The sequence below is a fragment of the Gossypium hirsutum genome, chromosome A09 (genome assembly GCF_007990345.1).
Source record: "Gossypium hirsutum isolate 1008001.06 chromosome A09, Gossypium_hirsutum_v2.1, whole genome shotgun sequence".
Lineage (NCBI taxonomy): Eukaryota > Viridiplantae > Streptophyta > Magnoliopsida > Malvales > Malvaceae > Gossypium > Gossypium hirsutum.
The window spans coordinates 76,053,294-76,070,763 of NC_053432.1; the positions used below are offsets into that span (position 1 = coordinate 76,053,294).

General features: G+C 30.2%; 2 protein-coding genes across 2 annotated transcripts; one reads left to right on the top strand and one right to left on the bottom strand.

The window, feature by feature from the left end:
- Positions 1-5,074: 5,074 nt before the first annotated feature.
- LOC107890359 (zinc finger protein ZAT11) lies at positions 5,075-5,847 on the top strand. The gene has a single exon (XM_016814812.2). It carries the CDS (start codon positions 5,224-5,226, stop codon positions 5,725-5,727), a length of 504 nt encoding a protein of 167 aa, XP_016670301.1. The 5' UTR covers positions 5,075-5,223; the 3' UTR covers positions 5,728-5,847.
- A 5,561-nt stretch (positions 5,848-11,408) lies between these two features.
- On the bottom strand, positions 11,409-12,297 carry LOC107890360 (zinc finger protein ZAT11). Its single transcript, XM_016814813.2, has one exon. It carries the CDS (start codon positions 12,056-12,058, stop codon positions 11,555-11,557), a length of 504 nt encoding a protein of 167 aa, XP_016670302.1. The 5' UTR covers positions 12,059-12,297; the 3' UTR covers positions 11,409-11,554.
- Positions 12,298-17,470: the final 5,173 nt, after the last annotated feature.

Genomic DNA, 17,470 nt, shown 5'->3' on the forward strand with positions numbered 1-17,470 from the left:
TTGGGTGTAATGCTAAGAAAGCTGGGAAAAAACTAGAGCCCCGCTTAAACATCTGGACTAAAGAACCATCCCAACACTTTGCCTAAAATAAGAAACCCCTAGAAAATAAATAAATCAGCTAAAATAGAAGTAGAATAAAATCTAAGAAAAGAATTAAAAAATCACAACCCAAACATTAATTAGATAATCATATTTAATGATTTTTTATTATTATAATTTCCTCCCAAATAATGAGTTATTAGTTGAATATATTTCACCAAAATACATCTGTTGTCAATAAGACAATACATCCTCTAATTATATCAAAAAATACGTGTTTAATATTTGTGATTCAACTATCAACTCTCCAATAACAAGACATATATATGGTGAGGATCTCACCATGAAGAGTATAAATAACTCACTTAGACCAAGGCACATATACATTATCGCTCTACTAGAATATCATCATAACTCTCAAACATTTATCTTTACACTTATTGATCACTTAAATATTTTCTGCACTTTCGTGTGAATCTAAATTACTCTTTCTTAAATAAGCATCGTGTTCGAGGGAGGTCATTTAGCCCAACCAAACTGGCCCAACCAAACTGGCCCGGTGATTTGAGAGATTAAAAGCCCATCTCAAGAGCCTGATAGAAATGGGAAGTGTTCTAGAAGATATAATTATGGAATCTTAGAGTTCTATTTGTATATAGCTGGTTACATAAGCTTAGAGTTCTAATTGTATTCAGCTTTTAATTATAGCTATTGATATACTGTGAGGCTCAACTATAAATAGAGACCTCTTTGCTCATTGTATATTCACTGAGTTATTAATAAGAATTTTGAGAGTATTCACTCAAACTTTTCTCTCAAGTGTTCCTGCTTTTGTTCATCTTTCAAGGCTCGTTCTTACTTCGTTCTTCTGCTGTTCTTCGTGAAAATCTTAAGGGAATTCTATTGAATCCTTTATTGTTGCGAGTGAAGTTGACTTGGGCGTTTTTGCTGCTGAATCTTTTTTTTGTTACAAGTTAGGCTGACTTAGGCGTTTGAAGCAGAGAAATTGCCTAAGGCCGCACGGATTGCGTGGGAAAACTCTAAGTCCGTGACACTAGAATATCATCATAACTCTCAAACATTTATCTTTACACTTATTGATCACTTAAATATTTTCTGCACTTTCGTGTGAATCTAAATTACTCTTTCTTAAATAAGCATTTTATCAACAATATTTTAAGGTAAAAAAATGAAAAAAAGAAAAATATCCAAAAATCTTTTACTAAAAGCCTATAAAATCAATTAAGTAAATTGATCCCATTCGAAAATAAAAATCATTACTGACGTGACGAATAAAAATAATGATAAGCTGAAAGTGATAGCAACATGGATTAGTACATTGATATGGCATGCCAAACAAGTAAATATTAATAATAATAATAATAATAATAATAAAAGTTACAACTCAGCCCTAGCTTCCCATCTTAATCACTCTATTTAAAAGTCAAATCCCACGATTCTCTAACAAGTAAATATTAATTATAATAATAATAATAATAATAATAAAAGTTACAACTCAGCCCTAGCTTCCCATCTTAATCACTCTATTTAAGAGTCAAATCCCACGATTCTCTTTCTAAGCCATCTCATGTTTAGATTCCAAACTAGCTAAAGCAATCAAGTTTCTCCCAACATCGTCCCCCTATTAATGTTATGATTCCACCAGCAAATGTTAACATGAACCCCAACCTGGCTCCTGCGAGTACAGGGGTATGAGAAGATGACCATGAGAGCCTTTGACTCTGCCATTGACAGTGCAAAAGCATATGATAGAGCCCTTTAAGCTACGTGGAAACAAAGCCATATTGAATTTTCCTCTCGAAGAGAGTCACTACAATTTTTCATAATTATATAATAATATTTATTTTTATAAATTTTTATAAATTTTTTTATAATTTATTGTAATTTTTATAACATTTTATATTTCTCGACTTCATTAATGAGAAAATGTTTTTAAGTAAGAAGGTGATCTAGGCTTGGAGCTAAAGCCCATTTAGTATCACAACCTAATCCTAATGGATCACTGTCAAAAGATAAAGCCCATTTATGAACTCCAACTAACTAACTAACAACATATTGTGTTGGAAAATCGCGGCTTCAAAAACTACAAAATTAAACACCTATAACAGGGCCTGTTAGAACTTAGAAGAGGAGGCAACCAACCATACGAGTGGGTTTGGATCGTGCTTTTCTTCGATTTCATTTTTTTTTTTAAAGTTCACACTTTTTGGGCATAAATTTTTTTGGGTTCAGAGTCTTTTCAAGCTCGTATTTTTTTTAATTTGGGCAATTTGGGCTTGGATGAAGCTACACGAACTATATAATCAGTTCAAATAATTTTAAAATTTTAAATTATAAATATTTTAATTTCAAATATAATAATTCATTTTACCTAAATAACAATGTAATTTAAATTTGTCCTATGAAAAATATAAACTATATATATTTAATAGAGGTTTTTTATATAAAATAATAAAATTGCTGTAAAATTTATTATATGATATGTATATGAATTGACAAAAATATCTTTTATTGTTTATTATTATATTGACAATTGAACAACTTTTACCTTCTTTATTAAATTTATAAACCTAATATTCATATTCATTCCAACACCCAAATATATTATACCAAGCTCAAACTCAAATAGTATACACATTACTTTTTATAGCAAAATATACCCATTATTACCCAATTCAAAATAAACTAATTATAACACAAATATTAAGTCCAAAATAAAGAAGAAATTAAGCCCAATTTCTAAATACAATTTGTAAAAGTTAAGACTCAATTCAAAATCTAATTTAATAGAATTAATAACATATTACATGAATTACTGGTGTATATATTATAATATTAATAACCAAAATATAATTTTTTAATGAATAATTATTTAAATTTTTTCTCATATTTTTATTCCTAACAAATATTACTATTTTGATTCTAAATCCTAACAATTTTTGAATTCTAACAAATCTTTTGAGCCTTTACTAGACTCCGCTATTACATTCGATAATACAAACTAATTATTAAAAAAAAACATAAATAACTCAACTTCCTTCTATATTTATGGGGTACAGACAACCCTGGCATGATGTAAACAATGACTACATAACCTGGCGGCTCTGAGGCAGTGGACCATCGCTGAACCTTCTCATAATTTGGGGTCTAGATTTAAAATTCAAAATGCAACTAAAAGACCTGATGTTTTTTTTTCTTTTTCTTTTTCTTTTCTGAAACAACGTCTCGAACTGAAACATCTTAGTAGCCGGATGAAAAAAAAGCAAAAGTAAATCCCGTAGTAGCGGTGAGCGAAATGGGAGCAGCCTAAACTGTGAAAACATGGACTGTATACACACTGTTTTTTATTTTCCATTTCTATTATTCATTATCCAATAAATAATATTAAAAATTTTATCACATAAAAATACGTGTGAAAATTACTTTTTTAAAGTATAGATTTGTATTTTAAAATAACATACAATAAATTATGAAAACATATAGTTTTAAACTAATTAATAATAACATATAAAATATATAGGATATTTAAATAAAAATAGGTTAAATTGTGAGTAAAACGAAATTTGAACATATGAATACATTAGACTAAGAATAGAAAGTGAACATAATTTTTTATGATGGGTGTTGGTTAGGTAATAAAGTCTGCATAATAAAGTTAAAATGTATAAAAAAAATTAATATAAAGTTTTGATTGAGTATAAGGGTGAATCTGAAATTTTTTTTAAGGGAGCCCGGAATTGAATTATAAACTTTTGAAAAATTAAAATATAATTTTATTATGTATTAATTTATGATTTCATTATTTTATGAAGGGACTTGATAGAATTTTTTTTTTCATTTTTGAGAGCCAAAGTGCAATTTGATCATATATTAATTTATAATTTAAACATCTTTAAGGGGCTTACATAATAAATTTTCCATTTTCAGGAGTTTAAATTCGCCCCTTAAAATTCTACCATAAAAAAATATAAATATATATATTGTTTTTTAAATACAAAAAAGATATTTTTATAATTTTTCTAACTGAGTTGGTGCTTGGTTGACTCATAATTTCAACTCTGTCAAGAGTTTAACTATTAGTATAGATATACTAAGAGTTTTTATACTTTTCATACCTTTGAAATTTTATTTGTTTTTCTTTTATTTCAAGGACTTGAATCTCTTTATTTTGCAAAATTAAAAATGCAGGCGAATTTGTAAACTAAATTAAGATAGTTTTGTTAATTGTGAGTCCATAATAACATCATTTATTTGTTACTTAATTAATGTTTATTTTTTTAATTTCAAAATATCACACCAACAAACATCATGTGATAGCTTGATGGTTAAAGGTTTTCACCGCCCCAGGTGTTGTTTGAGTTTGATTCGCATTAATTACATTTATTGTTCGAGTTTTATCTTGTTATTGTAATTCACCAAAAAAAATATCACACTAATAAATTTTAAAAAAAATAATGATATTAAACAACTTGAAATATGAAAAAGTTAAAATAAAAGATTGATGTTTTGAAGAAAAGTTGATGCTTGAGCATTCTAGTATGAAAAGTTGATTAGTACAATGTATAAGTAATGAACATAAATCATACATACCAAAAGGAAGGAATGTGATTAAAAATATCAAAACAAATTGCATATCATGTACATATATGCATGCCATTTGGTATCTTTAAAGTTTATGTAAGGGTCTCGAAGAATCATTAATAAGTGTCGGTTTAAATGATGGTGATTGCTTGTATAAATGTAGTAAAATTTTGTTGCAACAGCATGAGATGTTGGAGAACAAAAAGTAGCGGAAGCTTCATCAACAGTCACTAGTATAGCCATTATAGCTCGCCGCTCGTGACCGCAAAATGCAAAAGCACCCTCCTCGCGTTTGACTAAATCTAGAACTATTTTTATTTAATTATTACAACACAAGACGCGTGGGTTTCATTCCAAACCTCATGTTTCCGCTTTGTTGACTCCGCAGACAAATGGGAGTAGTTGTCTTTATGAATAGTCAATTTATTAGTCAAACTTCTCAGCCGTGAGCATTGAGAGGTGAGAGTTGGTTCCTCCTCTATATAAAACTCAAACATGAGCGATGCTTGTCACCATTCACATCAAAACAAAATCCAGATTTCATAGTAATCAGATCTGTGAGTTATACCTGTCAGCTGAGCAATGAAAAGAGAAAGAGAAAGTGTAGAGATTCAGGGGTTTGACATTGCTAAATGTCTAATGCTGCTATCTCAGGGCCTCCAAACCAAGCCTAAGGAGCATTCGGTGAACGAGGTTTTCGAGTGCAAAACTTGTCACCGTTGCTTCCCATCCTTCCAAGCATTGGGAGGTCACCGGGCTAGCCACAAGAGACCCAAACTAATGGGGGACAAACCAAATGAAACAATACAATTCCCTAGTTTATCAACCAAGCCTAAGACTCATGAGTGCTCCATTTGCGGCCAAGAGTTTTCAATGGGGCAAGCTTTGGGTGGCCATATGAGGAGGCATCGAGTTGCCATGAACGAAAGCTTCTCACCGTTTCCGCTTGTCCCGACAGTACCGGTGTTGAAGAGATCAAATAGCAGTCGGAGGGTTGTTTGCTTGGACTTGAATTTGACTCCTTTGGAGAACGATTTGCAAGTTCTATTTGGGAACAAGGCTCCCAAGGTTGATCTTTGCATTTGATACAATACCATCCATTCAAATGCTTTTTCTTCTTCTTCTTGTGTTGTATTCTTTAATTTGTTTTCATTTGTTCGTAGATCTAATCTAATCTTTTAATAATATTACATTCATTTCTTCCCATCAATTTATGTTCCAGTTTCTAACAAAACATACCGCTTGTTTAAATCAACATAATTTTAATGAAGTTGAATAGAACCAAAAAGTAACTCAACATAATTCTTCCCACAAAAAAAAAAAAAAATTCTTCAAGCACTTACTGCGAGATTGCTCCTTCACTCTAAGCCAATGGCAAAAAGCTTAGCATTCCCTCTTCACTCCCATTCACGGATTGGCTCAAGACTAATATGCTTTCAGAGCTCCCTGCTGAATTAAACATCACAACACCCCTTGGAGCATTGTCTTTATTCACTTCATTCAAGGCAACAAATATCAATTTTGGAAACACTCCAAACCCAAGTAATTTTCCCAAATTGCTAGCCTCCCAATTCTTCCTTTCGAGCAGTGGGAAACACACCGGCTCTCCTTCCCTCGTCCAAGTCAAACAGGTTCCTCCCTCTCCTGGATTTTTTAAGCTCCATAAGGATGGCTCAGCCATTTGTAATCTTAGGAGTGCGGGTGCTGGCCATGACCATTTGGGTAAATAGATCATTGAATTGCATAGGTTTCCTGGTCATAATATCAATACAATAGCTGAACTTTGTTCTCTTCACTATGGCTTTCTTCTTTCAAAGTCTTTTAAAACAAGTAATTTGAGCAATTTTGTCTAGTTTCTTTTAACAAATAGATAATGCATTTTTTTCCTTTGTTTAGAGTTAAAAATAATAATCACTTTTGTGCAAGTTTATTTGGTTTCTTTTTACAAATAAAGCATGCATTTATTCTTTATTTCAAGTTATAAAAATATGCATTACAAATATACTAGTCAATAAAATATTTTTAAATCCCATAAAAGGAGGACTAACCAAAAAGTTAGAGATAAAGACAATACAACATGCCTAAAGACACCTACAAAACACACATCAACGACAAAATAGTAAATCCAAACATTCCTAAACCCTAAACCCTCCTAACACATAAAAAAGATCACCGACACCAGCAAAAAATTAATTAACAATCAGTTCAAGAGTTCTCTCTCTCTCAAAATTAGCCAAAATTACCCTTTCAAAGCCGCAAACAAAACATACAAGTGCCTACAAGAAACTCCAAAATTGTACGACTCAAAGCATATCAAACCCAATAATCTCGCCAAGTAGAAACCACCAAACACCTCGCCCAACAAAACCAACAAGAGATCAGTGTCCATACAAAGACCATAGCACCACCAAACATTAAAAAGTATCCCAACCTTAATAAAACAAAAACTTGCCTCCAAATCCAATTGAAATATCCAAACACCAAATAGTACAACATATCGAGTGTCATCACCTAAAACAGAGCACAACAAGAACGACAATCATAAAACAAAGGAACTCCCTTTATCATCCCCTTAACAATCTATATTCAATCTGCATCAGCTCCTTAGCGACCTCTTCCTCATTCCTTATGGCTCAAAAGTCTCAATTTTTTACCAAGTTCCCACAAGACCTTTTTGCGGTTCAGAAAATCAGAGTCCGATAGTGACTCATTTGCTTATCGACAATCTATTAATATATAGGACCTAATTTATTGGTTAAATATTCATATTCTTAGGTTATAGCTTAAGTTTAAATCACAGTTGTACTAAATATATATATAAGTAGGGGTAGCTGGAACTGGCATGCTCGACTCTAAAAAATTCCATTTAGGTCTCTTTAAAATTAAAAAAATTTAAATTAATAAATATAAAATTATACATTAATTTCTCTTTAAAATGATAAAATTTTAATTTAATCCTTTAAAAATTGTAAAAATATAAATATTAAAATGAAAAAATTATATTTTTACCATCGAAAAAATTATATTTTTACCATCATAAAAATATATAATTTAACTTTGGTCTCTAAAAATTTTCAAACTTCACCTTTAATAATATAATGAAATAAGAAATTAGGTCGCCTATGGCCGGAAGAATACTGAATACCCAATTTTCAGCCCTGAAAATCTGAAACATCCTACGCCGCCATGAAAGCTGAAGCTTTCCTTTTCGTGTGTGTGTGTATATATATATGCATTAATTTATTTATTTGTTGCTAGCCTTCCTGTCCCCTTTTTGTACGAGGTTTATCATGTACGAAGCAGACAAAGGTCATGGTTTTATTATTAGAAATTGATAAATTAATTAATATATGATCTAAGAAAAAAAAGGAAAGTTGGAATCCAACCAAATCTTTCTTAATTATTTTGTTTTGGTTGATGTAGACTAGAAATGCCCATTTGGGGTCCATGCATTTTCTTACAAACAAAATCATATTTCCGAAGCTTCAGTGATGGTTCACAGCCATAGCAGCTCGCCATTTGCGTAAGCATGGCCTATTGCTTACGTTCATTTCATTTCCCTTTGCTAAAAAAAGCACCCAAATTTCTTTTAATGCTGTAAAACCCAAGCTTTGTAAATTTTTTTTTAATTTCGTCTAATAAAACCTGTCAAATGAGAAGATCCTGGGTACAAATTAGGCATATAAATACAAGCTCTAAGGTTTTTTAGTTACCAACCTAAAACATTACTTCTTGGTTATCTAGCTTTGGTCTTTAAAATATGAATTAAATATTACATTGTTTTCGAGTTAAGATAAAGATAAAATATAAAAATCATAACTTTTATAAATTTGTTAACATTTACAAAAAATAAAATAAAATTTATGTACAAATATTTAATTAATTTATAAAATAAGCATTATTTAGAAGACTTCTAATTGAAAAAAAATATTAGTTAAATATTTGAAAATTTGATTTTTTTTCTATTAGTATTTAATTAATTTTATAATTTATATTTTTAACATTTCTAAATAGTATAATAATTAAATAGTTTCGAATTCCACTAAAAAATGATTGTATTGATTTTTATTTTTGATTTTTAATTAAATAGTATTTATCATTATTTTTTATTTTCTATTTTTAAATTGATTGTATTGATTTTTTTTTGAATTTTTTTATCTTATACGTATACTGGTGAGTCATGCACGTGCATCGATAAGTGCCATTTATATTAGCATGATAGTTAAAATTTTAACATAATTAAAAAAGTTAATGAATCATAACAGTGACTTTTAGAAGTTGCGGATAGAAATAAATTCCTACAAAAAATGGATTATAAGTCAATTTTACTCTCATTTTGATTATCAGATATTCAACTTAGTTTTACTTCTGTTGGCGGTTGCATGAGTTCCAACGCTTTAAAATATATAATATCCTTTAGAGATTAAGAATTATATCAAAAACATCACATATTACAAACAATTGTATATATAAATATATATATGTTAGTTGAGGCCTTGAGGGGGTCAACATTTTAATGGTAAGGAAACTAAAAGAGGAGCCAAATGGAAGCAAGTGGTTCACACTACTAATGGCATTTATGGGTTTAGGAGTTGAGTTGAAAATTAGACAAAGTTTCTGTATCTGAAAGAATTTGTTCTTCCTTGTGGTTGGAGAAGCTTACATAATGGAGGAGGGACTTGACACGAGTCTCCCCATATGATTATTTTACAGAATCGGATTGCATTTAGAGTTGAGAGAAATCTCTTTTAGGATGAGAATTAACGGTGGCAAGTTTTACACTCGAAAACATCAGTAATGATGGACCAAATGGTTTGATTTCAGCTTGGTTTCTAGGCCTCCAGACAACAACATTAGACAGTCATGTCCATTATGGACTCAAAACTCACCGTCTCTTCATCTCTTCCAAACAAAAATTTGTGGGGTTTTAAGACCAAAGCTAGATGATCAAGAACTATAATTTCTGGCTGGCCAAACTAAGAAACCTCAGAGCTTGTATTTATATGCGTAACTTGTACCAAGGATTTTCTATCAGTCAACATTTTAATGATATTATATGAGATTAAAACTGCAAAGCTTGGCCTTCTATGGCATTAAAAGAAATTGGGTGCTTTTGAGAAGACGGAAATGAAATGCACGTGAGCATTATGCTATGCTTACGGAACTGAAAATGTCACAAATGGCGAGCTGCCACGCTGTGAACGATCACTAAAACTTGGTAAATATGATGTTGTTTGTGAGAGAATGTATGGACCCAAAGGGCGCCAAAGGGGCATTTCTAGTCAACATAATAGTCACCATAAACAAAAAAAAAAAGCAAATAATAAAGGATTGATTGGATTCGTACATTCTCAAATCATACATTAATTAATTCATCAAGTTGTTATCTGCTTCATACATGATAAACCTCGTACAAAAAGGAGACAGGAAGGCTATCGGCCAATAAGGAAATGAATGCATATCTATAGATTATACATATGAAGAAGAAAGGTACTTCGGTGAGTTGAAGATGGAGCGGCAAAGGCTTAAGGACCATCGAGGGTGCCAAGGGAGCTTGAGAGGGGACCTGAAGGGACTTGCGAACTCCTCGGATTCCTCGAGCTCCTTGGTGGAAGGTTGATGGCTACCATAGTACCCAAGGGAGGCGCACCTTGAAAGTGTGTGGGAGAGGCGAGTGATGGCGTGTTATGCAGACTCCTCGAGGATGGAGAACTTGGGGGCGTTTCGACTCCTCAAACTCCTCTTGGGATGTGAGGGTGTCGTGGTTTATGGTTCTAAGGTTACCTGCGCATGAGGTTGTGGTATAATGGAAAGTTTGTCCTGTAGTTTTTGTGTAGACTCCTCGAACTCCTAATTCTTAAGACCTACCAGAAGGCATCGGAGGTTTTATCTTTGGTGTGAGCTTCTTTCATGGGCTTCTTCTAATTAGTCGTGGCCATCATATGCGTCGTTCATTCTTTCACTCCCAATAATTATATTAGTATTCAAATATTTCATTTTGCTAGAAGTGCACATGTCTCCGGAAATATTGTCTAATAAATAAATATAATAAATTAAAGTTTGAGAATTTTCATTTACCCAAATTTTAATTTTTAACTTTTAATTATTCTCATTCACGTTGGGTCATTGGTTTTTTTTAGGCGTTTTGACAATTGGGATAAAAAATAGTTTTAATTACAAAAGAATTTAATAAACCTGGCTGGTTGAACCAATTTCGATTCAATTTTAAACGGTTCAACTAAGTTAAATTAGATTGATCGATAAATTTAATTTATTTCGATATATAATATTCAACACCAAATATAATTTTAATGTGATTATTTAAAAAAAAACAAATAACTTTGTGATTTCGAATTAAGTGAACTAACATTTTTCATAAGATTTATTCAGTGGAATTAATATAAGGGTCTTAATTTTAATAATAAAAGTTGAGAGATGTGATATGATAAAAAAATTATTTTGTATTTAAGCAGCAAGTTTTTAACTTAGGGTTTAATTTCAAAACTGTTTAACTTAAGTCATAAATTAAATTAGATTATGGCACAACTATAATATAGGTAAAAAATTATTCTCACAATAATATAATTTATTTTGTAAAAAATATGATTTTTTAATTTTTGATTATCTCTTGAGTGTAGGCTATATATTACAATTATTTTGCATATAATATATTTATTATTAGTTATTCTTTTATTCAATCTCGTTAAAATTATGTTGATTTTAACAAGAGGTGAGTTTTGTTAAAAGTCTGAACATAAAGATGATGGGAAAAAATGGATGTAACATTATTAAAAAAAAAAATTTGTTAGAACTACAAACACATGAAAGAATACAAATCAAAGGGAGAAAAAGAATTTTTCACATGTTGTACAAAACAAAAGAAAATTGTAAGTTTCTTATGGGAATAATGGTATCAAATGCAAAGATCAACCTTGGGAGCTTTGTTGCCAAATAGAACTTGTAAATCGTTCTCCAAAGGAGTCAAATTCAAGTCCAAGCAAACAACCCTCCGACTACTATTCGATCTCTTCAACACCGGCACCGTCGGAACAAGTGCAAAGGGCGAGAAGCTTTCGTTCATGGTAGCTCGATGCCTCCTCATATGGCCACCCAGAGCTTGCCCCGTTGAAAACTCTTGGCCGCAGATGGAGCACTCATGAGTCCTAGGCTTGGTTGATAAACAAAGGAATTGTGGTTTTTCATTTGATTTGTCCCCCATCAATTTGGGTCGCTTGTGGCTAGCCCGGTGACCCCCCAATGCTTGGAAGGATGGGAAGCAACGGTGACAAGTTTTGCACTCGAAGACCTCGCTCACCGAATGCTCTTTAGGCGTGGTCTCCAGGCCCTGAGATAACAGCATTAGACATTTAGCAATGTCAAACCCCTGAATTTCTACACTTTCTCTTTCTCTTTTCATTGCTCGGCTGACAGGTATAACTCACAGATCTGATCACTATGAAATCTGGGTTTTGTTTTCTGCTGTTTGTAATGGGTAAAAGAAGATGAGGAAGTGGGGAAGGTGTGTTTGAGGTTTATATATTGAAGGGAAACTCTCAATACTCTTGAACAGCTGATAAGTTTGACTATTATTTTGACTATTCTAAAAGACAACTAACCCATTTGTCGGCGGCTGTCATAAAAGCTGAATCATGAGCTTTGAGAATGAAATCCGTTTACTGCTCCTTCGAGGTTTGTCTTTGTATTAATCAATTAATAACCTGGATTTGGTCAAACATAAGGAAATATAAAGCAAAGCAAACAGGGTCTTTTTTTTTGCTGATAGGCAAACAGGGTCTTTATGTCTTAACTAGAGAAGAGGTCACCAGTGGCGAGCTTAAATGGCAAACAGTTATGTCGCTGAAGCTTCGCCTACTTTTTGTTCTGGAACGTTTCATTTAGTATATTTTTTTTATTTAACAATTGCTTATCGTAAATTAATTTTCAGGGTTACTTATATGCTTTTACTAATGAAGATGATAAATTTGTGTACTATTATAGTGTATATAATAATAGTAGATGTGATGATATCCATGATGTAGCTTAGAAGGCTTAAGCTGAAGTGGGAACGAAAGCCATAATATGGTCAAAACATAAGAAATTTTCAATGTTGATAAGGAAGCAGTAGAATTGTCAACTTCTTTTTCAAGCAATATGGGCCGCAGACATTGTTTGGTTACTCCCCGCAGGCTGTTTCCACATTTTTAATTAACAAAAATGAATTACTAGACTTCACATGAAAATATTATTGGCCATGTTTTTACAGCGTGTGTAGGTTGATTTTGTGTTTTCCATTTGTTGGGGCAGGTAGGAGTCAGTCCCCAAAACCCACATCTAAATTTTGAAAATGGCTGAAGTCCATGTACCGGATACGACATATCTATTTCTCTTTCCCTTTGTTTTACATGTTGGATTCTATTGTATGCCTAAACCCCACAAATTTCTTATAATCATGGATGGATTAGTTAGATATGGCAACACTATGAAAACGACGTATCTTATAATAGGGTAATAATTTAATAATACAATATGATTTATTTTAAATAAAATTAGTATATTCAACATAACACGTATATTAAATAATTGCCTTAGATATGTAACAGTTTTAAAATTAATTTGTAGTCAACAGGATTTATAACAGATACTTTGAAAAATTAAAATATATGATGAAAATTATATACATTTTAACTTTAATCATTCGTGGATTCTATCTTAGATTTATCTTTAATAATTTATGTTTTACTTGTATATATATATTTACTAGTTGATAAGAAATTAGGATAAGGATAAGACTAAAACGTAAATGAAGAGGAAAAGGTTGTAGAAAAAGGGAAGTAAAATATGGTGTAAGATGTGATGCAAGATGAGCTGGTATAGCAAAACTGGGAAAAACTGTAATGATGGGTTTGAACATTTCCATAGTATCACTATCACGACATGCTGTGAACATTCACACATATATCTTTTAAGGTTAAAGTAATGAATGTGAAAGCATAAGGGGTTTAGGAGTATATGATTGGGAGGGAGGGAGGGAGCAAATAATAAAAAGTCTTATGGTTGACTGTACGTACAGGTGAGGTTAAACCTCCAGTTGCAGGTAATTAATTAATGAAACACCCATTTTTTCAAAGCCTTAAAAAAAACCCGCCCTGCCCCTGCTCCTGCCCCTGCTCCTGCTCCTGCTACAACATTTCAACTCTCTCAAATTTCTGTTCACGGAAACTGAGATGTTTCCTTTCATAACTCTTCAAGAATTTTCTTCTTCAATGACAAACTCAAGTTGTGAGTTTTGACATTATAAATTGGATTCTAGATGCTCAACATGCACTTGTCAACCTTGAGTAAACATAATATTAATATTTCATACATTACTAAAAAATTTTAATTTCATAAATTCAAATACCGTCACATATATTTAAATATTTTGTTATCATTTTACTGCACCATAAACAGGCACGTCTTACCCATTTACATTGGATGTATGATATATTTTTAAATATTTATTGGTACTAAAAATAACTCTTCATTTTTATTAAAATATCTTTGATATTTATCCCTATCAACAAGGTCAGAAAATAAGTATAGTAATATGATCATAATAAAAAGAGTAAATACATTATTTGGTACTTAACGTTGACATTTTTTAATATAATACTTATGGTTCTTTATTTAATATAGTACATGTATTTGGCAAACGTTATAGATTTTGATATTTAAAGGTAACTGTTAGAGATTGTTCGACTCGAATCCTGTCACTTGTTGAAGAAATAAATGCAGTAGCAAAATAAGGGGATCTATGGGGGCGATAAGCCAAGGGATGAAGTCCTTGGGTATGTTGATTTTGATTTTGCTTGATACCTTGATAAAAGAATGTCACTCACAATGTATGTTTTTACTATTGGGGGTTGCGCCATCAGCTGAAAAGCCACTTTGCAGATTACAGATGCTTTGTCTATTATTGAAGCTGAATACATGACCATTATTGATGCTTGTAAATTAGTTACTTGGTTAAAGGGACTCTTTGGTGAACTCAGTAAAGACCTTCAGATTAGTACAATGTTTTGTGATAGCCAGAGTGTCATATTCCTTACGAAAGATCAATTGTTTCATGAAAGAACAAAGAACATTGATGTTCAGTATCATTTTGTGCGTGATATTATTAGTCGTGGTGATATTGTTGTGAGCAAAGTTATCACTCATGATATCCTATTAACTTTAAAGTAAACCGTAATCTAACACTAATCTACCATTAATCTTTAATGATAATCTAATATTTATCCTAATGTTGTGTCGGCACTAAGAAGGAGGAGATAAAACAATTGAAACTCTATCTTGTCACCTAATTGAACTTTAAAAAATAAATAAATAAATATTTAATATTCTAATTAAGTATTAATTTGTTTACCAATTAAAAACACTAAAGTAGAAATGTAGATTCAATTTTTTGGTTAAAGTAATTTAACAATATTATTTTAAGTGACTTAGGTTGTTAATAATTAAAGTTAAATGATATAATTTGATTAAATAAAAAATTTATGATTTATTTGAAAGTTGAGATTAAATTTAATGATTTATAAATAAACTTTGAAAAAAAATCCTCTCTTTTTAACTCTTCCTACTTTCTTTTAACAAGATAAATTTAACTCTACTCTTTTTATTTTTGCTTTAATTATTATATTATGGAAATGATAACTTATTAATTTTAAAGTAAACCCTAATCTAATACTAACCTACCATTAATCTCTAAGGTAATCTAATTTTTATCCTAATATTGTCGTTGACACTAAGAAGAAAAAGATTTAAAAAAAGAAAAAAAAAACTCTATCTTTTCACCTAATCAAACTTTAAAAAAAATAAAAGAAAAAATTATTATTTGAATTAGGTATTAATTTATTTGCAAGTTAAAAAAAACAAAGTGGGAATATTGTGGATTCAGTTATTTTGTTAAAATAATTTAATAATGTTAAGTGACTTAAGTTGTTAATAATTAAAGTTAAATGATATATTTTGATTAAATTAGAAATCTATGATCTATTTGAAAGTTGAGATTAAGTTTAATGATTTATACTGTAAATTACCTATACTATACACAATACTTATTGTCGCCAAATGAGAAGTACAAGTTAAATCTCTAGTAATAATAATTAATAGTATGTTTTGTTTTTTTCTATCTTTAAATTGCTGGCACATATGGGAAAGTTTTATATTTTTTAAGAATTTCTTTATATATTTAAATTTTTTAATAATTAAAGCAAAAATAAAAGGAGTAGGGGTCAAATTGACAAAAATTGAAAAGTTGATGAGCTAAAATTGTGAGTATACCTAATTTTTTAAAGGAGTTTACGGAAAAAGTTAATAGATGGACTGAAAATGATGAAATCGAAAAGTAGAGGAACCAATTTTAAGTAAATAAAAGTAGAGGGAATAAATCCATACAAATTGGTAATGTCACAGGGACTATTCTCTGAATTTAACTAATTAATTAATTACTAACTTAGATGGTATTTGATAAACTCAAAAGGTAAGTATTGAAAAATTAAGTGTTGAAAAATTAAATACTAATTTAATTATAAAATTTGTTTGATATATCTCTTAAAATTTTGTATGAAAAATGATTAAAGTGTCTGAATGTAAATTTTAAAAATTTTAAGGTAATGTATTTAGGAATGACAATATAGCAGAACAAGGGCGAATATTGTCAAATCCATCATCGTTACACAATTGGCACGGTCTGTTCCGCTTCAATTTAGATTTGCTATTTATCTTTAATATTTTTAATCTTTTTAGTGTTAACTAAATGTTTAAACATAATTTTTTTAAAAAAAAATTAAACATAAAATATATGAAATTTTATATTACGTTGTTGCATTTTTACCCTTTTAATAGTTTATATATACAAAGATAAAATGGTAATTCTATATAGTGGAGCGGATTGAAGTGAGACAAGCAATTACCATAATTGCTTCATGCCCACTATCTAAAAGAAAAAATCCACCCCGTCTCACATCCACTTTCCAAAAGAAAAAAATCGTTCCATTTGGAGCGAATCGGTTTGAAATCCATCAGGTGATTTGGGTTTTGCCATCCCAAAATGTATTTAAATGATAATGTTAAAAGAAATAGAATAAAATAAATTGAAAAAAAATCTAAATTAATTGATAAGTAACTCATTAACTACTTATCATTTTCCACAGTTTTTAATGAAAATATATATTATTTACTTTTTATTATAGATTATCAAGCATGCTTAAAAAATTAAATCATTAAAAATATTAATTTTCAATTGATTTAATTTTTCAATATATTATCAGACAAGGCTTTATATATTTAAATTAAATTTACACTTTAACACGATAATTAATTTTTCAAATTCTGTTAATAGATCATGTACTTTGTATAAATTGTGGATTTAGTATATGTACTTTAATTGGATCAAATTTAGTTTATGTACTTTTCGATTTTTGAAATTTTAGCTCTAACACAATGGTAACAGTTAAATTATGTCATTAGCGTTGTATTATAAATTCAGTTTAAACTATAAATTTAATTCACATTCACCAATTAGATCATTCTTAGTGGCTATATATATATTTTTTAATTTCAAAATTTTAGTCTTAATTCAAACGATAGTCGATCAATCTATTAACTGATTTTTTGTGAGCAATATGTGAAAATGATAACCAGGCAGAACATTACATATGTGATAATATGTTTGACATATTAAATTTTAAAAATAACAGAACTTAACTTAACAAATTTAATAATTATCATTTGGTTAGCAGTAAAATTTTCAAATTCTAAAACTACAATAATTGAAAATGATCAAATTAAA

Coding starts and splice junctions, on each gene's coding strand:
- LOC107890359 (XM_016814812.2), top strand. CDS start 5,224: ATGAAAAGAGAAAGAGAAAGTGTAGAGATTCAGGGGTTTGACATTGCT.
- LOC107890360 (XM_016814813.2), bottom strand. CDS start 12,058: ATGAAAAGAGAAAGAGAAAGTGTAGAAATTCAGGGGTTTGACATTGCT.